This window comes from Coturnix japonica, chromosome 2, assembly GCF_001577835.2.
Source record: "Coturnix japonica isolate 7356 chromosome 2, Coturnix japonica 2.1, whole genome shotgun sequence".
Taxonomy (NCBI): domain Eukaryota; kingdom Metazoa; phylum Chordata; class Aves; order Galliformes; family Phasianidae; genus Coturnix; species Coturnix japonica.
The window spans coordinates 85,018,310-85,038,571 of record NC_029517.1 but is presented as its reverse complement, the minus strand read 5'-3'; the positions used below and the strand labels follow the sequence as shown (position 1 = coordinate 85,038,571).

General features: G+C 35.0%; 1 protein-coding gene across 2 annotated transcripts in view; it reads right to left on the bottom strand.

Annotated features, from left to right (window-relative positions):
• Positions 1 to 13,018: 13,018 nt before the first annotated feature.
• Positions 13,019 to 20,262, bottom strand: part of TMX3 (thioredoxin related transmembrane protein 3) — a 27,013-nt gene continuing 19,769 nt past the window's right edge. Inside the window, exons 14-16 of one of the 2 annotated variants that reach the window (XM_015855160.1) lie at positions 19,385 to 19,514; positions 17,203 to 17,271; positions 13,019 to 15,905 (exon numbers count right to left, since the gene is read on the bottom strand). In XM_015855160.1, coding sequence (XP_015710646.1) covers positions 15,639 to 15,905; positions 17,203 to 17,271; positions 19,385 to 19,514 — 466 coding nt within the window. In that variant the 3' untranslated portion in view covers positions 13,019 to 15,638. The remainder of the gene's footprint in view (positions 15,906 to 17,202; positions 17,272 to 19,384; positions 19,515 to 20,262) is intronic. The other variant, XM_015855161.2, reaches the window with a different exon arrangement.

Below are 20,262 nucleotides of genomic sequence, written 5' to 3'. Positions count from 1 at the left end.
TGCTCTCCTTAGAAATCAGTAAGAATATCAAGTCTATTCTTTGCTGGTTTCACATACCATGCATTAGAGAACGCCATGCTAACATCTTTTACAACAATCCAAAATGAGTCCTTTTTTCATAAGAACACATCCAGCTGAGCTATAATTACAGTGCAATGTGCTGTCATCTTTCCAGAGAATAGTAATTAGGGATATGAGCCTGGATGTCTTGTATGCTTATGGAAACATTTTTTCCTTTACATCTAATGATCATCCAAAGAGAAAATCATTAAAAGGAAAATGGCAAAGGGTGTGGATAGAGTCTGTCATCAGCCTTGTGCACCAGTTCCAAACTCAGTCTTTTCCTTCCTAAGAGAAAACGGTGAGAAATCAAAAGTTAAATTTCTTCATGGTTCTTTGGGGAAGAAAATGAATTAATCTAATTTATCTTGTATTTTATTATTGGTACTACCTAAGAAAAATCATCCATGTTCCACTCAATTTTTTTTGATTGAGAAAAGCATCTCTGAATTAGACTACCATTTTCATGAGGAGCAAAGAGAGTGAAAGACTTCCGATATAACAAAACTAGCCTCATATCTATCATAATAATTTATGTAAACACCTAAGAGCACAGAGTCTGGAACTAAAAATCCTAGCCAGCTTCCCTTTTTTCTAGCCATATCATTTTTTAATATTTGTGTGCTAGTGAGAACTAATTACAAGAAGAATGAGAAAGATTCTCTGGCTTTTATCACTATGCCACTGCAGTAGGAAATAATACTACTGTTTAATTAAAATAAGAGAAGATATTTCCTTCTTTATAAATACTATATATTTATATATTTATATATATTTATATATAAAAATAATATATATATATATATATTTATATATAAATATATAAATAAAAAATAAATTTTTAATTTTTAAGTACGAATGGAGATGAAACATCAGTTTAAAGTGATTCTTCTTACAAGCATTTGTTTTTCTTCCTGAAAGCAATAATGTAGGTCTGGCTTTGCATTTGTTAACCAACACACTGCATGAAAAAGACCACAGGCATGTTAAGACACAAAGGAACACATAATTCCATCAACCTCACCATGATGAAGCAGGTTTGTACGTATCCCTGAAGAAGGCTACTGCTCACTTTGAAGAAATTCCAAAGGTGAGATGCCTGAAATTCATGATATAAAAAAACTCTAAAAGTGATAACGCTCCACAGCAGTATAATTTAAACAATAGCCCAGTAAAATTTTATAAAAAGATATGACACAAGATTAGAATAATAATGTGTCAAAGTATTATGCAAGATTTGCAAACACCTTACAGCTTGCATTAAGTTCTACAAGCAAGCTAATAACACAGCTCATGGTTTAATCCCATAACAATAACCAGTTATATATTTTTTTAACTGCTTGATGTCTAGCATACAAAACTGTAATTACAAAGATATTCTATTTCAGCTGTGTGCAACAGTAAACACTTCATAAAAGCCACATGCACAGAAAGAAGAGGTCCAGCCACATCTGAGAGAGGTGCTAAGTCTTTGCTATCTAATATTTGTCATTTGCCGTGGTCAACAGAGCATTCCTGTAGAACAGGTCCTACATTTATACCAAAATTCCATTTGCCTTTATCAAGACATCAAAGGGCTTCCAATCTCAGAAAACACTGGGGCCGATCTGGATTTGAGAACTGTTTTTTCATTATGACAGTATTTAAAATAATATAATTTATTTATATGGACAAACACATCGTATATTATATGTGCTATACTAGCACAAATATACACTTTACCAGTCTTTTCCAGTACTCAATGAACGTCCATCTCCCAGTGCCCTTTTCACTCTTTTGTCTATGTAACAAAGCTGCAATAGATTTTCCACACTGAAAAACAGGTTTATTAAATCTTTTAATAAGGTATATTGAATACATCTTGAAATACTGCCTATATACCTTACTACAAGACATTCTTCATGTAATTTTCCTATACATTTTCAATCCTTAATTAAAACTTCAGCAAAACCATAATGAAGTTACATATCAGTTACTTGGTTTGGATTCTTGTAATCTGTCAAATGTTAGATAATGTGCCTCAGTGTTTATTGATATAAATTAATCTTTCTTTGATTATACTATGAAAAATCTGCATTTAAATCTGCATTTTGCTATTATCCTTTGAAAAATATCAGTTGTGACAACTCACCAGCAAATTACAAATCATACAAAAGTTTGGATATTTCTGGCATGTTAAGAACTTCACTTCATGAAATGCTCAGCTGACACTCTTTCAAATTCATTTTTATAGATACACTCAGAAATTCTTGGAGCATTAAAACTAAAAATGAATGCACAAAAGATAAAAATAGCGTTCTTCCTTACTAGACATTATTAAACTGACTTTTACTTCCCACACTTTAGAAAAGAGAAATATAAAGAGACTAAGCAGTCAAGTAATGATTATCAACATATAGTGCTAATTAGATTGTAAACTAGAACCTAATTTTACCTCTTTTTTATTATTATTATTATTTATTTAATACTGCACTGAACTTAAATGTGAATCTAAACAACAAGAACAAAAATTCCCTTTTTTAAAAAAGCTGTGATACAATAATAAGTCCTTATTATAATCAGAAGAGAAAAAAAAATGTAGTGAAGTAAGGCATATAGGGCACATTGTTGAACCTTGCGGTAACTTCTTTGTCCACCTTGATTATTATACATTTGGACAGAGGAAGCTGACAATGATCATAACACAGAAAATGTTCATGAAGCCAACACCAAAGTAAGTATTAGAAGAAAAAAAATAAAATAAAAGCTTTCACTGTTTCAGATACTTACGTTATCTTTCCAGTAGGTGCTGTAGGTAAATCATACACTGGTCATTATCCAAATACTTTGTGTTCACAAACTGCAGCTGAGTAGAAAAATACTGAAACTAATAGCTATTTAAATGTAGTCCACTTTGTTTTACTGCCTCCATTCTAAACAGAGAGTTGAAGAGTATTCCACTATGGAAAAAAATAATGTGTTCGTGGAAGGGCAACAATAGGAAAAGAAATGCACTCTGGAAAAAATTATGACTGGTTTGTGATTTCTTTTTCTTTTCTCTTTTATTTTTTTTTTGGCTGGAAATGGAATCTTCTCGACGTGCAGCACTTGGAATTCCACAGCAAAATAATTTTAAAGCAAAATTACCATTTAGGTTAGTATTACAATCATTGCCTGTCCACAGTAACATGTTATTCTGGGTTACTCAGGCAACAGTTCAATATGTTAATCAGCATGTATTAGCAAATTTGTTAATAAAAATCATATAAATGAACTGTATGAACTGCAGCAGATAACTTGGCTCTACAAGTAATATTACATTGGATTAAACCTCTGTCAGTTCAACACACTGTGCCTCAAACTACAATAGAGCTGAACCAAATTCATGATTCATTATAGTAAGAATACAATTGCTCCATTGAAAGGGACATTCAAAGACTATCTAGTCCCACTATCTGACCACTTCAGGGCTAGCCAAAAGTTAAAGCGTATTATTGAGGGCATTATCCAAATGCCTGAACACTAACAGGCATGGGGCGACAGCATCTCTCTATGAAGCTCATTGCAGTGTTTGATCATCCCTACTGCAAAGAATTTCTTTTCTAACATAATCTCTCTTTTGATTAGTAGGGTTGTTTCCTGTCAAATGTATGTATTCAAATTTTACACTGCATAGTCTAATTATTTTCAAATATAAAACGCTGAAACCCACTTCTCAGTTTTACTAATCCCCAGTGAATGCTGAGTCACAAAACACTTTCTACCCCACTGAGTAGTGGGGCTCAAGAGGCGAATGTGTTAGAAGAATTTGCAAAGAGAGAGCATTAAAGGCAGAGACTTGAAAATATTTTTTTTGAAAATTCTTTTGAAAAACACTGGTTTTTTTCCCCATCAAATTATTTCTAAACGTGTAATTATATTTCAGAGACTTCCAGTGGACTTGCTCCAGAAGGATTGGATTAGGCTGTTAATTATTAAGAACTCACATTAACATACTGAGTTATATTCAGGACTTGGCATTTACTAATATTGCCATATTAACAGAGAAGCACTGCTAGAAGGTTAAGACTTGAAATCCTAATTAAATTCAATAGTCTGTTTTCATAAGGAATGGTCTTAGTTGTTATTTAAAAATGCATAATGTTAAATTCTGAGACGTTCTTTTAATTTTCTGTGGACCAGACCACCCGTGGTATTTTCAATCTATTTGTCAAGGAATAAAATCTACATTTTCCCTATTAACCTCCTTAGTAATTGTGTCACATGCTGATAAAAACTTGAAATACACAGGAAATGGATAGTTACAATATTTTTCCCTTTATATTCACCAGTGTGATTACTTTCCTGATCTCAGACAACTGAAAGAATGGATAATTAAATGATTTTCAAATATTGATCTAATGAATTAATAAGTGAAACAAAAAAGATATAAATATTAAAGAAGCATATTATCATTATTACTTTATAATAATATTTGTGTGATCTGTGGTGTAAGGAATTTTATTTAATTGGTGATCAATTTATTTCTCAGTTTTAGATTGCGTCTAAAATCACATGGTGATAGTCACATAGTGATACATACACAGAGCCTATAAATTTATAAATCATTATTGATTATTATTTACCATTACACAACAAGTTACTCTGAAACAAAGCTGAACAATGCAGCAATCATTGGGATCCGAACACAAAGAGATATAAGAGTATTGTCTTATATATATATTAAGGGTATTTTTGTTTAGCAATCTATGAACCAACATCGGTTAAATTTAAGTGTTGCCTTAGTCTTTCATCTCTGGAGACCATGTTTCAAATATTTAAATGAATTACAGGTAATCAGACATCAGTCTTAGTGTTAAGGAACAGATTAATACAATTTTTTTTCTAAGACAATTGAGTTGTGGCACAAGTAAACTTCACTTATTGTTTTGTTTACATTAAATCAACCATTTCAGATCATTGCAGCAGACATATGCACTTATCTAATTGGAAATTATGTGAACCAGCAGTCCTAATGATTAAATTTTAATAATCACAGCCAAACTAACTTCTAATTTGCGATGTTTATGACTTGAAGTCTAAAAGGGAGAGTTTGCAGAATCATTATTTTTGCTTTCCATTTTTGTAGGCAAACAGAAATTTAGAAACTAGATAAGAGATAGCAAACTCAAGGCAAAAGGTAGCAAACTACAATGGTAGAAAGCTTTGAAGAATCCATAAACTTCTGCCCAAGTATAAAACATGAATTAATTGGGAGTTATTCTCATAATTATTACAGAAGCATTGGCCATGTGTAAAACAAGCAAGAAGAGATTTCCATTATGAGAACTGCCTACGCAGCTATCAGTTGTACAGGCCCATTAGATTGTTTCTGTACTGATATTTACTTCTGCACAATATGGGAAGGAGAAACACGTTTCAATGAATATAGCTTAAATTGGAGTGCCAATTTTGGCATTCTGGAATAGGTAAGAATATTATTTTATTTATTTATTTTGCCATAGACATCTCACTTTGAGATTGCATTTGTGTCTACTTTCCCATAAGAGCAGAAGATAAGGAGAAAATAAAAGCTCTCTGAAAGAAATCAGAGTTTTTTCAGTCTGAAAAATACATTCCTTGCATCAATCTATGTATTTATACAATTTATGTATTTATAATTAAGTTACTGGACATCAATTGATGATCCAAAGATTAACTATGTGAACAACAGGAGTAGCACATTAGTTTGCATCCATTATATTATAATGATATATATTAATATTTGGTTAGAAGTAAGGAAGGAATTTTGCAACAGCATGTTTATCATCTGAGGTCAAAACAGAATAAGCAGCTGCTTACCTGTATGGTCTGCACTGAGAGTCTTAAAGTCTTTCTCAAATGTAGGAAAAATTCAAAAGAATATTTTAAAATATTAGCTTTCTAAATATAGTGCTAAAATTTGTCAACTCCCCAAAGGCAAGGCTTAAAGAAAAATTTTTATGTATTGCATACAAATACGTTAAAACCCAAATCCATTTGCATAATCACTTTACCCTTATTTTAATAAAGTATCTTATTAATTCCATCTTCACCAGTCCAAACTAATGTACGAACCTATGTAAGGTACCAGAATAATGAGTGCAATTGGTCACTGATAGAGCAACATCATTATAAAGTGACGCATCCTGAAAGGCCGCATAGTAGTCCAAATGAAGATTTTTAACTACAGATTGTTTCTTCATCATCTCATATTTTCTGTGCATTTTTGACTGCTGGCGTCAAGAGAAGGAAATTAAAGAAAATCAAAATACTAGAAAATGACAAAATTGTTAGAGGATTCAATATAAAAGAAAGAAAAACTGACAAGGAGTTGTTGGAGCAGGTCCAGAGGAGGGCAATGAGGATGATGAGAGGGCTGGAGCACCTTCCCTACACAGACAAGATGAGAAAGCTGGAGCTCTTAAGCCTGGAGAAGTCTCTGAGGATCCCTTATAGTGGCCTTCCAGTACCTGAAGGGGGCCTACAGGAAAGCTGGGGAGGGACTTTTTATAATGGCAGCAACAGAAACTGGCTTTAAACTGGAAGACAGTAGATTTAGACTAGTGAGCAATCCTTTATTGTGAGAGTGGTGAGACACTGGAACAGGTTGCCCAGTGAGGTTGTGAATTCCCCTCCCTGGGTGTATTTGAGACCAGGCTGGATGGGGCTCTGAGTAACCTGGTGCAGTGGAAGGTGTCCCTGCCTATAGCAGGGGGTTGGAAATAGGTGATCTTAAAGGTCCCTCCCAACCCAAACCATTCTATGATTCCCTAATTCTATGAAAAGTAGAAGAAGGGAAATCAAAGAGAATAAATTAATAAAAATAATAGGCAAGTGAATAGTTGAAGGAAAGTGTTTTTACCCAAAAGGACTGGTAGAGGCTGTCACTTAGTTCATCACTGCATATCTCTGGCCACTGATGGATAATGGTGTCTTTTGATTTCTTTAAAGTTACTAGGAACATGTCTTTAGTATCTGATGCTTCTCAAGGGTTACAACAACCACAATGTTCTCATGTAACCTGGAAAAAAGCATTGTAGATAGTTCAGATCTTTATTCCACCCTTTCATGCACCAGTTCTTAAACCTGTCCACCTCACAAAGGTCTTAGATTTCCACACAGGAAGTTTCACCAAAACTGTTCTCTCTCTACACGAGACCAGTTTCTCTTGTAAAAATACAAGTCTGAAAACTGTATTCTTTTTATATTTCAACTCCTATTTCTCTTAGTTATCTGCATAGGTAGCCATGCACAAATAGGAAAGAATGCTGTATCTAGTCTCAGACATCCAGCTCCACGGGCTTAAATGTACTTGCAAAACTGTAAAGCAGAACTTGTCTACAAATGTAAAACTCAGTGAGTCATCCTGTCACTATGACAGTGACTGCCCATGGTTACACCCTGTGAAGTGTGTCCTTCCCATTCAGTGTTGTTCTACTCTGTGCAAGATGCATTCTGCTGAATATGGCAAGGCTCATATTTTCACTCTTCCATTTTAACCATCTCCTGGCAAGCACAGACATACTGCTGCAGTGTTGAGAGGGATTGTGAAATACCAACCTGCAGAGTCCTTTCTGTAGAGACTCAGCCAAATAACAATCACCCCCCCCCTTCGGCCCCCCCTTTTGTTTTTCTGATGAAGTAATCAAGGGATGAAATTAATACCTATGTCAACAAATCCAGATTATCATGAAAAATGCCTAAGGAGTTTCCCACTATTTTAGCTACTTCCAAATCCATGATGCTGTCTCATACTCTGCCATGCTGTTGTGTCCAAGGAGATATACTCACCCAGATCAGTTCATTTACCTGTGCACAGCATTACATTTTCAGCAGCTTATACAGCCCTAATTTGAAAGAGAGCATACAAAGGCAGGAAGACAGTAACTCCTGAGGCCAGCATTGTCATTCATGTTGCTGTATAATGAAACTACAGCCTAAGTAACTTGCCTAAAACTGCACTCCAAGTTAAAAGAAAATGACCAGAAACTGAGCTTAGTGCTTTATGGCATGTCTACGCTCTAATTTAAGCATGACAGGGCAAGTTTACTGCCCAAAGACAAGCCAGCATCTGTGATCATGAGCTCACTGTCCCCAAAGCAGAGTGGCCTTGTCCTCACGTCAGCCAAGCTTGTACAGGCCTGAACGGCAGAAACACCCCACAGGCTTTTGTGCCTGCACATCTCCATAGCTCCTATGTTCTTCCTCTCTTTATGATACATCACCACAGCAACACAATGATTACTTCAAGTGGTTTTGCTTTTTTTTAAAGAGTCCATTTCCCTATGTCTTCAGTCATTAGAACTGAAATCAGAAATTTAAATCAGGCATTAAAACCACACAGAGCAGCACATGGCTTACGTGTCAAAGCTCAGGCTCCTGAAATCTTTGGCTCACTGTGCTCAACATCCAGTGCTTTCTGAAGACCAATGGGGCTACTCATGCCTCTTTGGTGGAGGCAAAGGAAGCCCTTGCAGAAGAGCTCCTGGTTCTGAGGAATGACATGGGACAAGAATCAAGTGTTGGAGCACAGCCTCACACCAAGGATCTGCACTGGGGTACTTCTTTTAAAAGAAAGAACTTCCAATGATAACGAAACACTTTGCTGTTTCTTTCCAACATAGTGCATAATATTCCAATGCCGGTTCAGGCTTATAAACATTCTTTTAAGACTGGCATGATGTACTATTTGAATGTGAATTTTACAAGTTTTGTTATTTTATTCCACACTGTTTCTATCTATTTCCCTGTCCCTGCAGCACCTTAATATGAGGAGTATTCTTACTTTCAGTAATCAGTTAGTCCTCACTGGGAGCTTCATTCCCCTGAGCCTTGCTGCACATTTCTAGGCAACGTCACACCTTTTGAACCTCACAGTTACAGACGTCAGTGTGAAATTTTTTCTCCCATCTCACAGTCATTATTTACAAAACTGAAAAAAGGCTCATAACTCGTTCCTTGTTCTTAGGATTAAGCTGCAGATAATCATTTTCCATTAGACAACAATTTGATTATTTTTCTATATGTAGCTTGAGCGCAAAACTAGGCAAGCAGTTGGAGGTTTTCTTTCTAGTACATCTCAGCATTTACATTTCTGATAATAGATGTATCAGCAAATTATTTCTTCACTGTCTAAAGCAAATGCACAGTTATGACCTACTGTGTTTTTGCACCAGGCTTGAATTCTAGGAGCTTGAAGGAAACAAACTTAACACAGCTTCACTGAATGCATTGACAAATTTCATCTTGAAACCCAATTAAATTTTGACAGTGCACGATGCAAAGTGTAAATACATAACCATGCTATATACAGGCCAAGATACCTATGCATTTAAAACCTATTCTAAAAATCTAGCTTTAAACTCGCTCTGCTAAAAACTTGTTTATTTGAAAGCATAACAGTGCAAGAAGCTCTCAGGTACTTAAATATGTATGTTTCAAACTGTGGCACAACTATCTGTCAGAGGCATTCACCACAGAACAACACTTGCTTACCTTTTGGAAAACAATTCCTCTTCTCCTTCAGCACCCTTTGATAAGTTCATCATACTTCTTAATGAAATAACTTCTAGGACCAGGTACATTTTGACAAGTTAATAATGCAACAATTCTGCCTTATCTTCAGCAACCTGTGGCACTTGGGTTGTGATTAAAGTGTTTTGGGATTTCATAAATGAGATGAAAAATTAAACTACACATATGTTTTGGGTTTTTCTCGATTGTCTTAATATATACTTTTAAAAGGCTGAGGGGGAAAGAAGGTGAGATATGCACTACAGTATTGCTACCTCAAAGATTAACTCATACAAAAAATTTATCTTTGCATATAAAACAGTTTCGCATGACAGAATAGCCTAATTTATATTTTTCAATACTGAAACTTGGACACAGCTATGAATGGTAAATCTGCTGAAGGCAATTAGGCTCTTTTCACTAGCTCAGGTGCAACTAATGAATTGCCAAGGACTTGTCTGGACCAATGCATATTTCTGCCAACTTCTAAATAAGCAGGGAATACCCCATGATGTAAATCTCACAGCAATTACAAATAAGAAAGCTAAAGCTACCTTACATAAAAGGAGATCTCTTACCCCAAATGGAAAGTCTCTTTCTAGAAAATAAGCTTCTGTAAAGAATACCTACAAGTCTTTACCTTCCTGAGATGCACTCTACTTTAGGACCACTGCATTTTCTGTACTTCCTCCTAACTAATCTATTTTGAGACAGAAAATGTACCCTGATTGAAGTTAAAGATTTACATGTTTGGTGACAAAAACAATCTCAACAAATACCTTATGAAAATACTCTGACATTTTGATAGATCCTAAATGATATAATGTATTTATTCATTAGAGTTTGCCTTTATAAAATATCATCTGATTACTTTTAACATAGAACTGAAGACATCATCATATTAATATATGACAAGTTCAGTGAGGCCTGAAAGAGGCTTTATGGAGCTCAATTGCCTTGATAGGGAAGTGAAAGATCAAAAAAGTAATTTTACCAAAGCAAAGAGAAAATAAAATTAGCCAGTGACCAACCAGAACAGTCTACGTTTCAACTTCATTTATTTTTAATGTACAGCATAATGTCAGGATATTCAGGTTCTGTTAGAGTCTTTTAGTATTATTTTACCTAAAAGTTGCTGTTCATCATGAACAACCATTCAGTGGTAAAAGAAAAAAAATGACTTCTGTAGTAGTTCAGAAACACTGATGCTGAAGTCAGATTCCTTTCTTTACCCTCAGGTTTTAAGCCACTCCCACAGGTTCTTTATTTATTTAAATGCCGAATCACTTAAGTCTTCAGTCTGTCAACAGTGCATTGTCTGCTTTGGATTAGAAGTCAACATCAACTGTGGAAGTAACAAGAATGAAATTGCAGCAAGCTTTGAAGGTGAAAATGCAAATCTCACATTATTGATTAAGTCCCTAATTCCTGAAAGCATTTAGACTACAAGTCGCCAACATTGCCAATATTTAATTATACTCTAATTCACCGTTCCTTTAAATTAGAGGTGTAGCAACTTAACACAGAACAGAGGAGCTGTTTTTTATCTCAAACAAAGAACACAAAACTATATATTATTGTGAATGACTTGCAGTGCATGCTTCTGTGGACAAACAGCACAAACATTCCCAAATAATGGTGACTGGATTGTAATGCTACCCACTGTGCCAGGGAAATTTGCCCAGTCAAAAGTTTTTTACTTTGTAGGTAAAAAACCGAATGAAAATGTAACTATGAAAAGTAAGCAGAGATTTAAGATTTCTTTTGAAATGACTTAAATGTTGATTAGCTATGCAGACAATATACGTTGAATGCAGCTCAGCTATATCAAAACATAAATTATGGATATAAGTGGATCCTGCTCCATTCCCACTTCTCCTGTCCATGCTTTTTTATCCACCTCATAGTCAGCCCTCAAATGTTCAACCTCTTAATGCAGTATAAAACCACCCACTGGTTTGGTCAGGACAATCACTAATCCAGCCAAAGATTATGTCAACTAGCAATAAAGGCAGCTGAGTACCAGAACTGATGCAGTGAAATCACTGCACACTCAGAAAGGAACACTGAATGTCAGTAAAATTTGCCGACAAGTTGCACACTCATTCTGTGGACTCATATTCTCTCTTCTTCAATGCAAACTTATACATAAACCCAGACAGAAAACATTATTCCTGTATAATAACCCTTAGGGTTTACTTGTTCCTCTTCAAAGGATCTTGAAAATGTTTTAGGTTTTGTTGTTAAGAGACACAATCCTCCATTCAAAAATGCTCTGTTTAAAATAGCTTTATTTATTCTTCAGCTGCAAACACTTCTATGCTCCTTGACTTATGAGCAGAATGAAGTCTGCTAGAAACAGGACCTTTCACATCAGCTGCTAAATGGTGCTCTATGTCAGAGAATCAAAATACAGGTTAGTATGAGTAATCCTTTAAAATGGTTACAATTTCAGAAACCAGAGAAAGATAATTGTTTTGGGAATACTTACGCTGCCTAGGCAGACTACAGAAACCTTTCAATTTAAGAGTTCAACAAAGCATTCAACACAGGACTGTCAAAACTGTCTCCGCCGGTTATATCAATACAACACACAGCAGTTTCAACGTGATTCAGTGTATTCCAAGAAGACAACAAAAAAGCAGAAAGCTGCTGCATTTCCTGAAAAGATCTGAGAACCAGAACCACTGACACTCAGCATAATACAACCTGAAATGTCTGTAGTCTTGCTGTATATTAAGAAAGCTTTAGGGAAGCACATTCTGGTTCTGCACCCTTTTCAATGAGCTTTTGATTTCCACTAGAACTCTGAGCCCTTCCACCCCTCCAAACAGCTCTTCTACAAACACGCTGACAAAACAGAAATGGGTAAATTAATTCTGGACAAAACCAGAGCAAGCTAAACCTTTTCCTTAAGCATTTCATGAGAATGAAGCACTTCTGTGCCACCTTTGACACGCTGGATCAATCAAAACATAACCATGCCATCCTTTAAGCACAGAGCACCACACTGTGGAAAGTTCTTGTTAAGACAGTTCAAACACCGAAGCTGTAAGACAGTGCACATGGCCAAATGTCAACACTACTGAAAATTCTTTCAGAAAGAAAAGTATTATGCAACAGTTCACCTCAAGTTCCCTTTGCTACAGTCACTGCTGCAGAAACCTGCAAGTATGCTAATGGCATGTGTTAGTATTTAAAATTCCTTTTCTAAGAGATGTATTTGTTTTACTCAGTGAGCATTCAGTATAAAGAAACCACTCACTCCAAAAACTGGAGAACTGTTTCAATATACTGAAGAGGTGTCAGCTTTTTCAAAAGCTGCCACCTGCAGCTCTGAACTGAGCTACTCAGGCTTAATGCATGCTTACAAGTTGCACGAAATGCTGCCTCCTACAGAACACGCAGCACCTCAACACACCATAAATTAAACAAAGCAGACAAGTGCTTTTATGTGTTTTTATTATAGAAAAACAAAAGGCTTACACTTGAATTCAATAAGCAGCATTATTTCATGAATTCAAAAGAGGTTATGACAGTAAAGTTTAGGAAACCTCGAGAGATTTGAGAAAAGAATAAAGTGACAGATTCTCCTCAGACAACACTCTAAATTATTTGCATGACTGCAGTAAGTTCCCGTAATTGCATATCACTTCTTATACTCAGTTTGTGATTCATATGCTCTTCTTTTCCCTGTGCCTTGTTGAACATAGCTGAGACAAGGACTTGGTGAAAACAGCAGTATATTTCAAGCTTGATTTTCAATAGCTCAGTACACATCAGATTGATATTACAGTTCAGAAGTGACTGAGGTACATTTTCTTCTTCAGCAGCTGAATGTTACAGTTGTATCAGAACCCAGTGTAATGTGTTTCTTACACAGCATTTATCATTTTCAGCTTTGTATCACAGAAGATTTCTCAGCAAGATATTGGGCTAATATTTTGATTACAAACATAAAAAATAACCACAAAAACAAAAAGTCACAAATAAAGCAGTTCTTTGTAATGCAGCAAAATTCATGGGGATTCTTTTTACTTTTGTTGGTCAGTTTTTTTTGGCTGATTTCTTAATTACATACTACAGAATGAAGGGCGGCCTTCCACTGATCACATCCATCTTTTGTCAAAAGTTGCATGTCTCCAGCCTAAGCCAAAATTAAATATGTAATTGATTTGTATTTGAAATCTCATAACAACAGACAAATCAAGAAAACATGTTACTATATTAATAGTCCTATGTCTTGATTATTACCACTGACATGTTGAATTCCAAAGGAACTTACAGCTTTGTCCTTGGGCGATTATTGGTTTAAAATGCAATTCAACGGCTCTAGATCATATTAAAAATGACTCTAAATAAGTTTTTAAGCATCTCACTCTTCACGTATATGCTAAAAACATACCTCAAAGTATCCTGCATAATGAAAAAAACACAAACATTAAAAAAGCAAGGAAAAATCAACCTACTATTTACAACCAGCTCAAATATAATGCAGATATAATGGGAAAAAAAGGAAAAACACGATTCACAGAAGTAAAAAGGAGAAAACAAGAACCAAAAAAAGCTTCTCTGACACCTGCTATTCAAAACTATAAGAACTCATCTTTTCTTCTTGTTCTGAAAGAAAAAGGGGTTGCCTAAAAATCACTTTTTTTTCTGAAAAATATTTCCTAAATTTAGACCATGTTTATAACGATAACAGTCATCTATATATTGTACCCTGCCCCACAACATGAAGCCAAATAATACCAACCTACTTAAACTAAAGAACAAATTTCCTTCCTACAACGAAAAAGGATGCAATTCATTTTTCTTAGTTACATTTTATGTTGTTGTTTGCTTCAACTCAGAACTTGATTACTTACGTTTACCAATGTCCTAATTTAAAATGTGTTAGAGTTACAGCATAGTAATTTTTCATGTGATGTAGCTGCCTTATACAGAGGACTTCATCTGTATTATACAGTAATATTATTTTAAAAGAGGAATAAAAACAAACAGCGCGAATACCAAGATGAGGAACAACGGAAGTTCTGTTTGTATGGTACTCTTCATAGCATCAGTGTCAAAGGCCTTGGAGATTTTAACCCTGGACACAAACTAGTCATTTTCAAAGGATCATACTAAAAGTGACTTTTATGACTAAATAGATATTAAAAATGCATTATACCGATCAATCTGTATGAAAGTTAATATTATGCTCCATTAACTCTCTAGGTAACAGTCTCAAATATCAGTATCAACACCAACCATCTCAAAGGCTTATAGCAATCTAAATTAAACACTGTAAACATATTCACATCTGTCAAAAAGCTCGTCATGTGGGATTCTGGCAAAACAGTCAAGAGTGCTTGTCATCCCTTATCAAGTTGTACTGTAGTTTCAGAAAACTTTTAATACAAATGATCATTTGTGATAAAAGTTTATGTAAGCATAAAATGATTTAACGTGTAACCTTGTTTAAGAAGTTTTAAAATGTAGTTCGCCGATAATTTTTAGCTGCTAACAAGTTGTATATCACAGAGATGTTCCTGACTGCCAGTAATTACATTAGTACATAATAAAACAGTCCTCTGGTTTATAACAATTTACATTTAACTTGATAACAAAAAATTACTTTTTCTAAAATAATGTGCAACAATAGAATATGTGAGTTCCTGGAAAAACCGTAACTTGTCTTTAACTATCAGGGTTCTGAAAGACATTACAGATTTCTTAAATTTTCTTAATATACAGCCTTAATTTTGAGTGTTTGGCTGGGCTGTACTATTATCAGTTCATCAGGTATACTAAGGTCAAGTAACATTATCTCATTGTTCTAGAAACGAACAATAAAAAACCTCCCCAAAAGTACCTGCAAGTTCCTTCGTATTCCTTTGAAAATCATTAAAGACAACTGAGAGAACATCCCTATTGCAGTTCTTTTTCCTGTCATTATCTGAGAAAATTTGAACACATGCAAGTCAAAACTACCATAACGCAGACACATATAGGTCCTCTTTCATGAAGATCATCAATAAATAAGTCTATTTGGAAATTCTAGAGATTTTTAGTTCAACACATTAGTCTTTTTTCTTTTCCAATAGGTCTTTGTGCTTAAGCTCTCCATCTGAAAGTTCTGTATATTTTCCATTCTTTTCCTCCTCTTGATCTTCCTCACTGCCATCATCTGTGAGCTCCCGATCGCTGTTTTCCTTTTTAACTGCCTCGTGTTCATCTACACCTCCATCTGTATCAGCTGTGCAGATTCCATAACACATTATGCTGATGACACCCAGGGGCAACCCAAAGAGAAAGCATCCCAGAAGTGGTGAACTCTTGAATACTGACTGTTGGAACACAGATTCAAAGTCAAAAACACTTCCATTAAACATACAAATTCACCTCATTACTTATTATTTTGCATATTTATTTACTAATGTCTGAACTGAGTCAGTTTTCTTAAGAAGGTCAAAGCAGTCACTTTAGCCACACAACTGTAAGCTTATTAAAAAATCCTCTCAGATTAATATTACAATGTTCCAATAGGATGACTAATGTTAACATACTAGCTACAAATTCGACTCATTGTTTGAAGCTTGAGAAACCATTGTGCTAATAATGCTAAAATTACATTTTAAAACAACCAGTTTAAACTCTCATTTGTGTCTCTTTCTCAAAAATGAGTTTGAGTCATCATAAGGGATCTGGAGAAGCCATCTGTTATTAGGGAGCTTCCTATTAAAGAATAGCTTGAAAGACCTTATTGCACAAGAGGAAGGGCTTCTAGTTTCAGAAAATGATGCATGAATGCTGCATGCTGACAGAACATTGGAAGCCACATAAACACACAAACGTGAATTCAAATTCACAGCAAAGATTTTTTTGTTTGTGTATGACAAGCAGAGAAAATTTTATGTTCTCCAAGAATGATAAAATATTTGTTTTAAAACCACACCAAGTATGGTATTTAATCTCTTTATGCCCTAAACAGCTCTCCTCGGAATGTAAAAGTGCTATCGCTTTCAATGAAAAGAAAAGAGGGTCAAGAAAAACATTTTGAATTCTTCCTGTTCTATCCCTTAAAACATTCATCAGATTTTAATACAGAAAGGGAGTGAGAAAATAAAAATTGTCTGCATGCTGAATATTTAGCACACTAGAAAATGTAATTAAGAGACTTACATCGAGAAGTAAATTAGGCTTAAACCTAATGCATATATGTGTGTGACTGAGCATATATATGAGCAGATTTATATAAAAAGATTTGTAAATCCTAAGAAAACATACGAATCTTGATTGATAAGGTTACCATCTGTATGGGAATTGCTAGGTCATAGTTTGAACTAATGACTGAGCACCAGGTGATAAGGCATGGCTAAGCCAGAGAGCTCAAGGGCAAGCAATGCACCTGAGCAACCAGAAGGGGTGGACTCAGGGTCGTTACCCTCATTTACAGGTTAGCAGAAATGATACTCTTCTCAAGATGTCACCTGTCTCTGGAAAGGATGAGCCTCCTTGTTCAAATTAGCTTTTTAAACTAAATCTTAACAAATACCTTCATAAGCATGCTCCTGTCCTAGTAGAAGGCATTACCGTTGCCTTCTGTTGCTCCACACTATGTAATTTACAAAATATAAAACTTACCACTACAGTAGACTTGGCATCATAGACTATTCTCTTGATTCGCTGCAGAACTCCATCACCACCTTGTGCCTGAAATTTCAAACGGAACCATGTCAAAACTGCTGACACTTTTCAGTTATGATTCCAAAAGTTCATTCTTCAGACCTTGAAATCTTAAGTCCCTTTAGAAGGAAATGAAAAGTAATTACTCCTGAATCTCACAATGCCCAGACACTCCAGCTTTTCTAGTGTGGTCAAACATATCAATAGTCTCAAGAAAAATTTTCCCACAATTATTTTAAGCAACTAGTTAACAGCATTCTTAAACACCTCTTACCATAGGAAAACACAAGGAAAAACTAAAACTGTCCCAGTGTAACAATTATAAAATTGAAGAGAACTTCTGAACCTTCCTGTAAGCTGATGGGTATTTATTTATGGAAAAAGCTGAAACAGCTAGAAAAATCTAAAAAGTAACAAAAAAATACAAGTGTGTAATGAAAAATAGCTTGTGGCAAGCAGTATCAGGCTATCTGCATTACTACCAAAATTAGAAAAACTTCCAAAATACTAAATGAATCTGAACCTAATCTGTGTGCTGAATAAGACCAGTCTTCACCTGCCTCAAGATGCCAGAGAAACAAATAGGATTAGAATCTACATTTTGGAGAAAATCAACTGACCATAAAGTGATCCCAACCAAATACCCTTAAAGTGCAAATTTCAAAAATGAAGGACTCAGAGAAGGCTACAGAGACCATACGGAATAATAAGGTGTATATTCCAACAGCCTCCAAATAAAGGAGGTAGGGACTGTCACATTTCTCATAAATTTTGCTGTGATTCAGAAACCTTACATTCTATTGCTTTTTACCAATGTACTTTAAAGACTGACAATTTCTTGAGTCTAAACATATCTGTAGTAATGCTGTTTTATGCCTACAGACATTATTTAGCTTAAATGAAGTTCTATCTTGTATTAGTTCTCTCACATACATACAGAAGATGTTAACTCAGACAGGCATTTAATCATTCTAGCTAAAATACTGTAAAACAAAACATACAAAGACACAAGTGACAGTACAAGAAAAAACAGAGAGCATCACAAATACAGAATTACTCAAAGTTAAAAACCAGACAAAATAATTTAATCTGTTATATTTAAACAAAGCTATATTTAAACAATGTTAAACAGATGCTAATAAAAACAATTCAGGCTTTCAAGTGCAATTAAAGATATTAAAGAATTGAGAACTGAAGAAAGAAATGCAACTAAGGAATTTACTTGGAATATCCCTTGCCTTGTGTTTGGATACTTAGCCAGTAAAGTCACCAACAGCAAGCAAAACCACCCGTACTGTGCTGTTGATGTATTAATCTGTCAGACTAAATAAACCAAATTATCCTATGTGACTGAAACAGCCTACAGCCTTACTTGTTATTACTATTCAGCATCCTAAAACTGTTGACACAACGTGATGCGAGATTCAACTAACACAGCATTCAACGTAAAGTGCCTTCCAGGAGGCAGCAGGATGATTTGTCAGCACTGCCTTCTTTCAATTGAGAAGCCATCTTGCCCTGTGAGCACAAATGAGAGCTCTGATACAGTCTTTCCTTATCCCCACAACGCAGCCTTTTGCTCAACTTACAGTCCACACACACACACAAAAAAAAAAACAAACCTGTCCAAGCCATCAACTGTATGTGGATTGATTAGGTTTGTTAAAAAGTCATTAAGAGCAGCTAGGGAAGAGCAAGCTTGCATCTGAAATACGCAAAGGAAGCACACCACCACTCTGAATCAGAACATATCATCCATGAAGTTGCTAGATTTATTGAGTTATTGCCCAAAAGAAAGCATAGAACCAAATTAAATTCACCAAAAATAAATTTAAAGGAAACCAGGAAGAGAATTAAAAGCTCTCAATTTATCAGTGACAACAGTAAAAGCAATCTCAAGATAATTTGATAAACTGTATAAAATAAAACTACATTTGCTTGCTAGTAGAGGTTCCGCAGTCAGAAATCTGAGCAAAAGAACACCCTGAACTCAGATCACACATCGGACAGTGTCCAAGACAAGAAGACAGAAAAGAAGATGAAGCATATAACATGACAATCAGAGCAACCTTTTTTCCCTACTTCAACATCTTGTAAAATAAACACCAACAACGTATTTGAAGTCACAATGAAGACTTACTTCAGCTGTACCATCCAAGATGTTGTTAATAAACTGAACCATGTCTTCTGTGTTCTCAATGTGCCTATCTGGTAGAAAGTATTGCTGATTGGAGGTATTCAAAACAACGATAGTAGGAATTGTCAAGTCACTGGAAACATAAAAAAGGTTAGACATGTAAAAAATTACCATTGCAATTTAAATGACTTCTACATCATTTAAGGACATTGTACATCATAAATCTTCTCCATGTGCACCTCAAATACCAGTTTCTTAAATTAACGAAGGAAGGAGAAACAGAATTACTGTAATGGTACAAGCATGTTTCTCATTTAATACTTTTTATTCTTGCCTGTGTGAGTAAAGCTACTGAAAGCTTACTATATTTTAAGTATACCTACAGTGACCGCAAATAAAGTACCTTGTGATGTTCCAATTAGTATGAGATTTCAGAGACCAGCCTTGCATTACAAATGCAGTACTGGCATCTACTGTGATTCATCTATGATTCTACATCTTAGTCTGCAAGTGTATTTCTACTAGGGACAACTGATAGAATAATTTTGTCCTTTGTCAAGAAAGGGTATTTTTTGTTATGCACATCTAGAAGAATAAAACATACTCTGTAGTAGATTTCTCCTATTTCAAGAGGCTTTTTCCACCTGTTTCCATTTGCTGCCACCTAGTGGAAAATTGAAGGCCTGGCAATATTATTTTACTCAAAATATTCCAGCAATCAGGTAAACAGCAAATACTTGTACTCAATGTATTTTGCTGATTTCCAGTTATACTGGAAATGCATGTTTCATTTAGAAAATAAACTAAAAGACTGAAAATAGTTCAATCGCAGTTTTCCATACACAACAAATGATAAATTAAGGCATTTTGTAGATTAATAA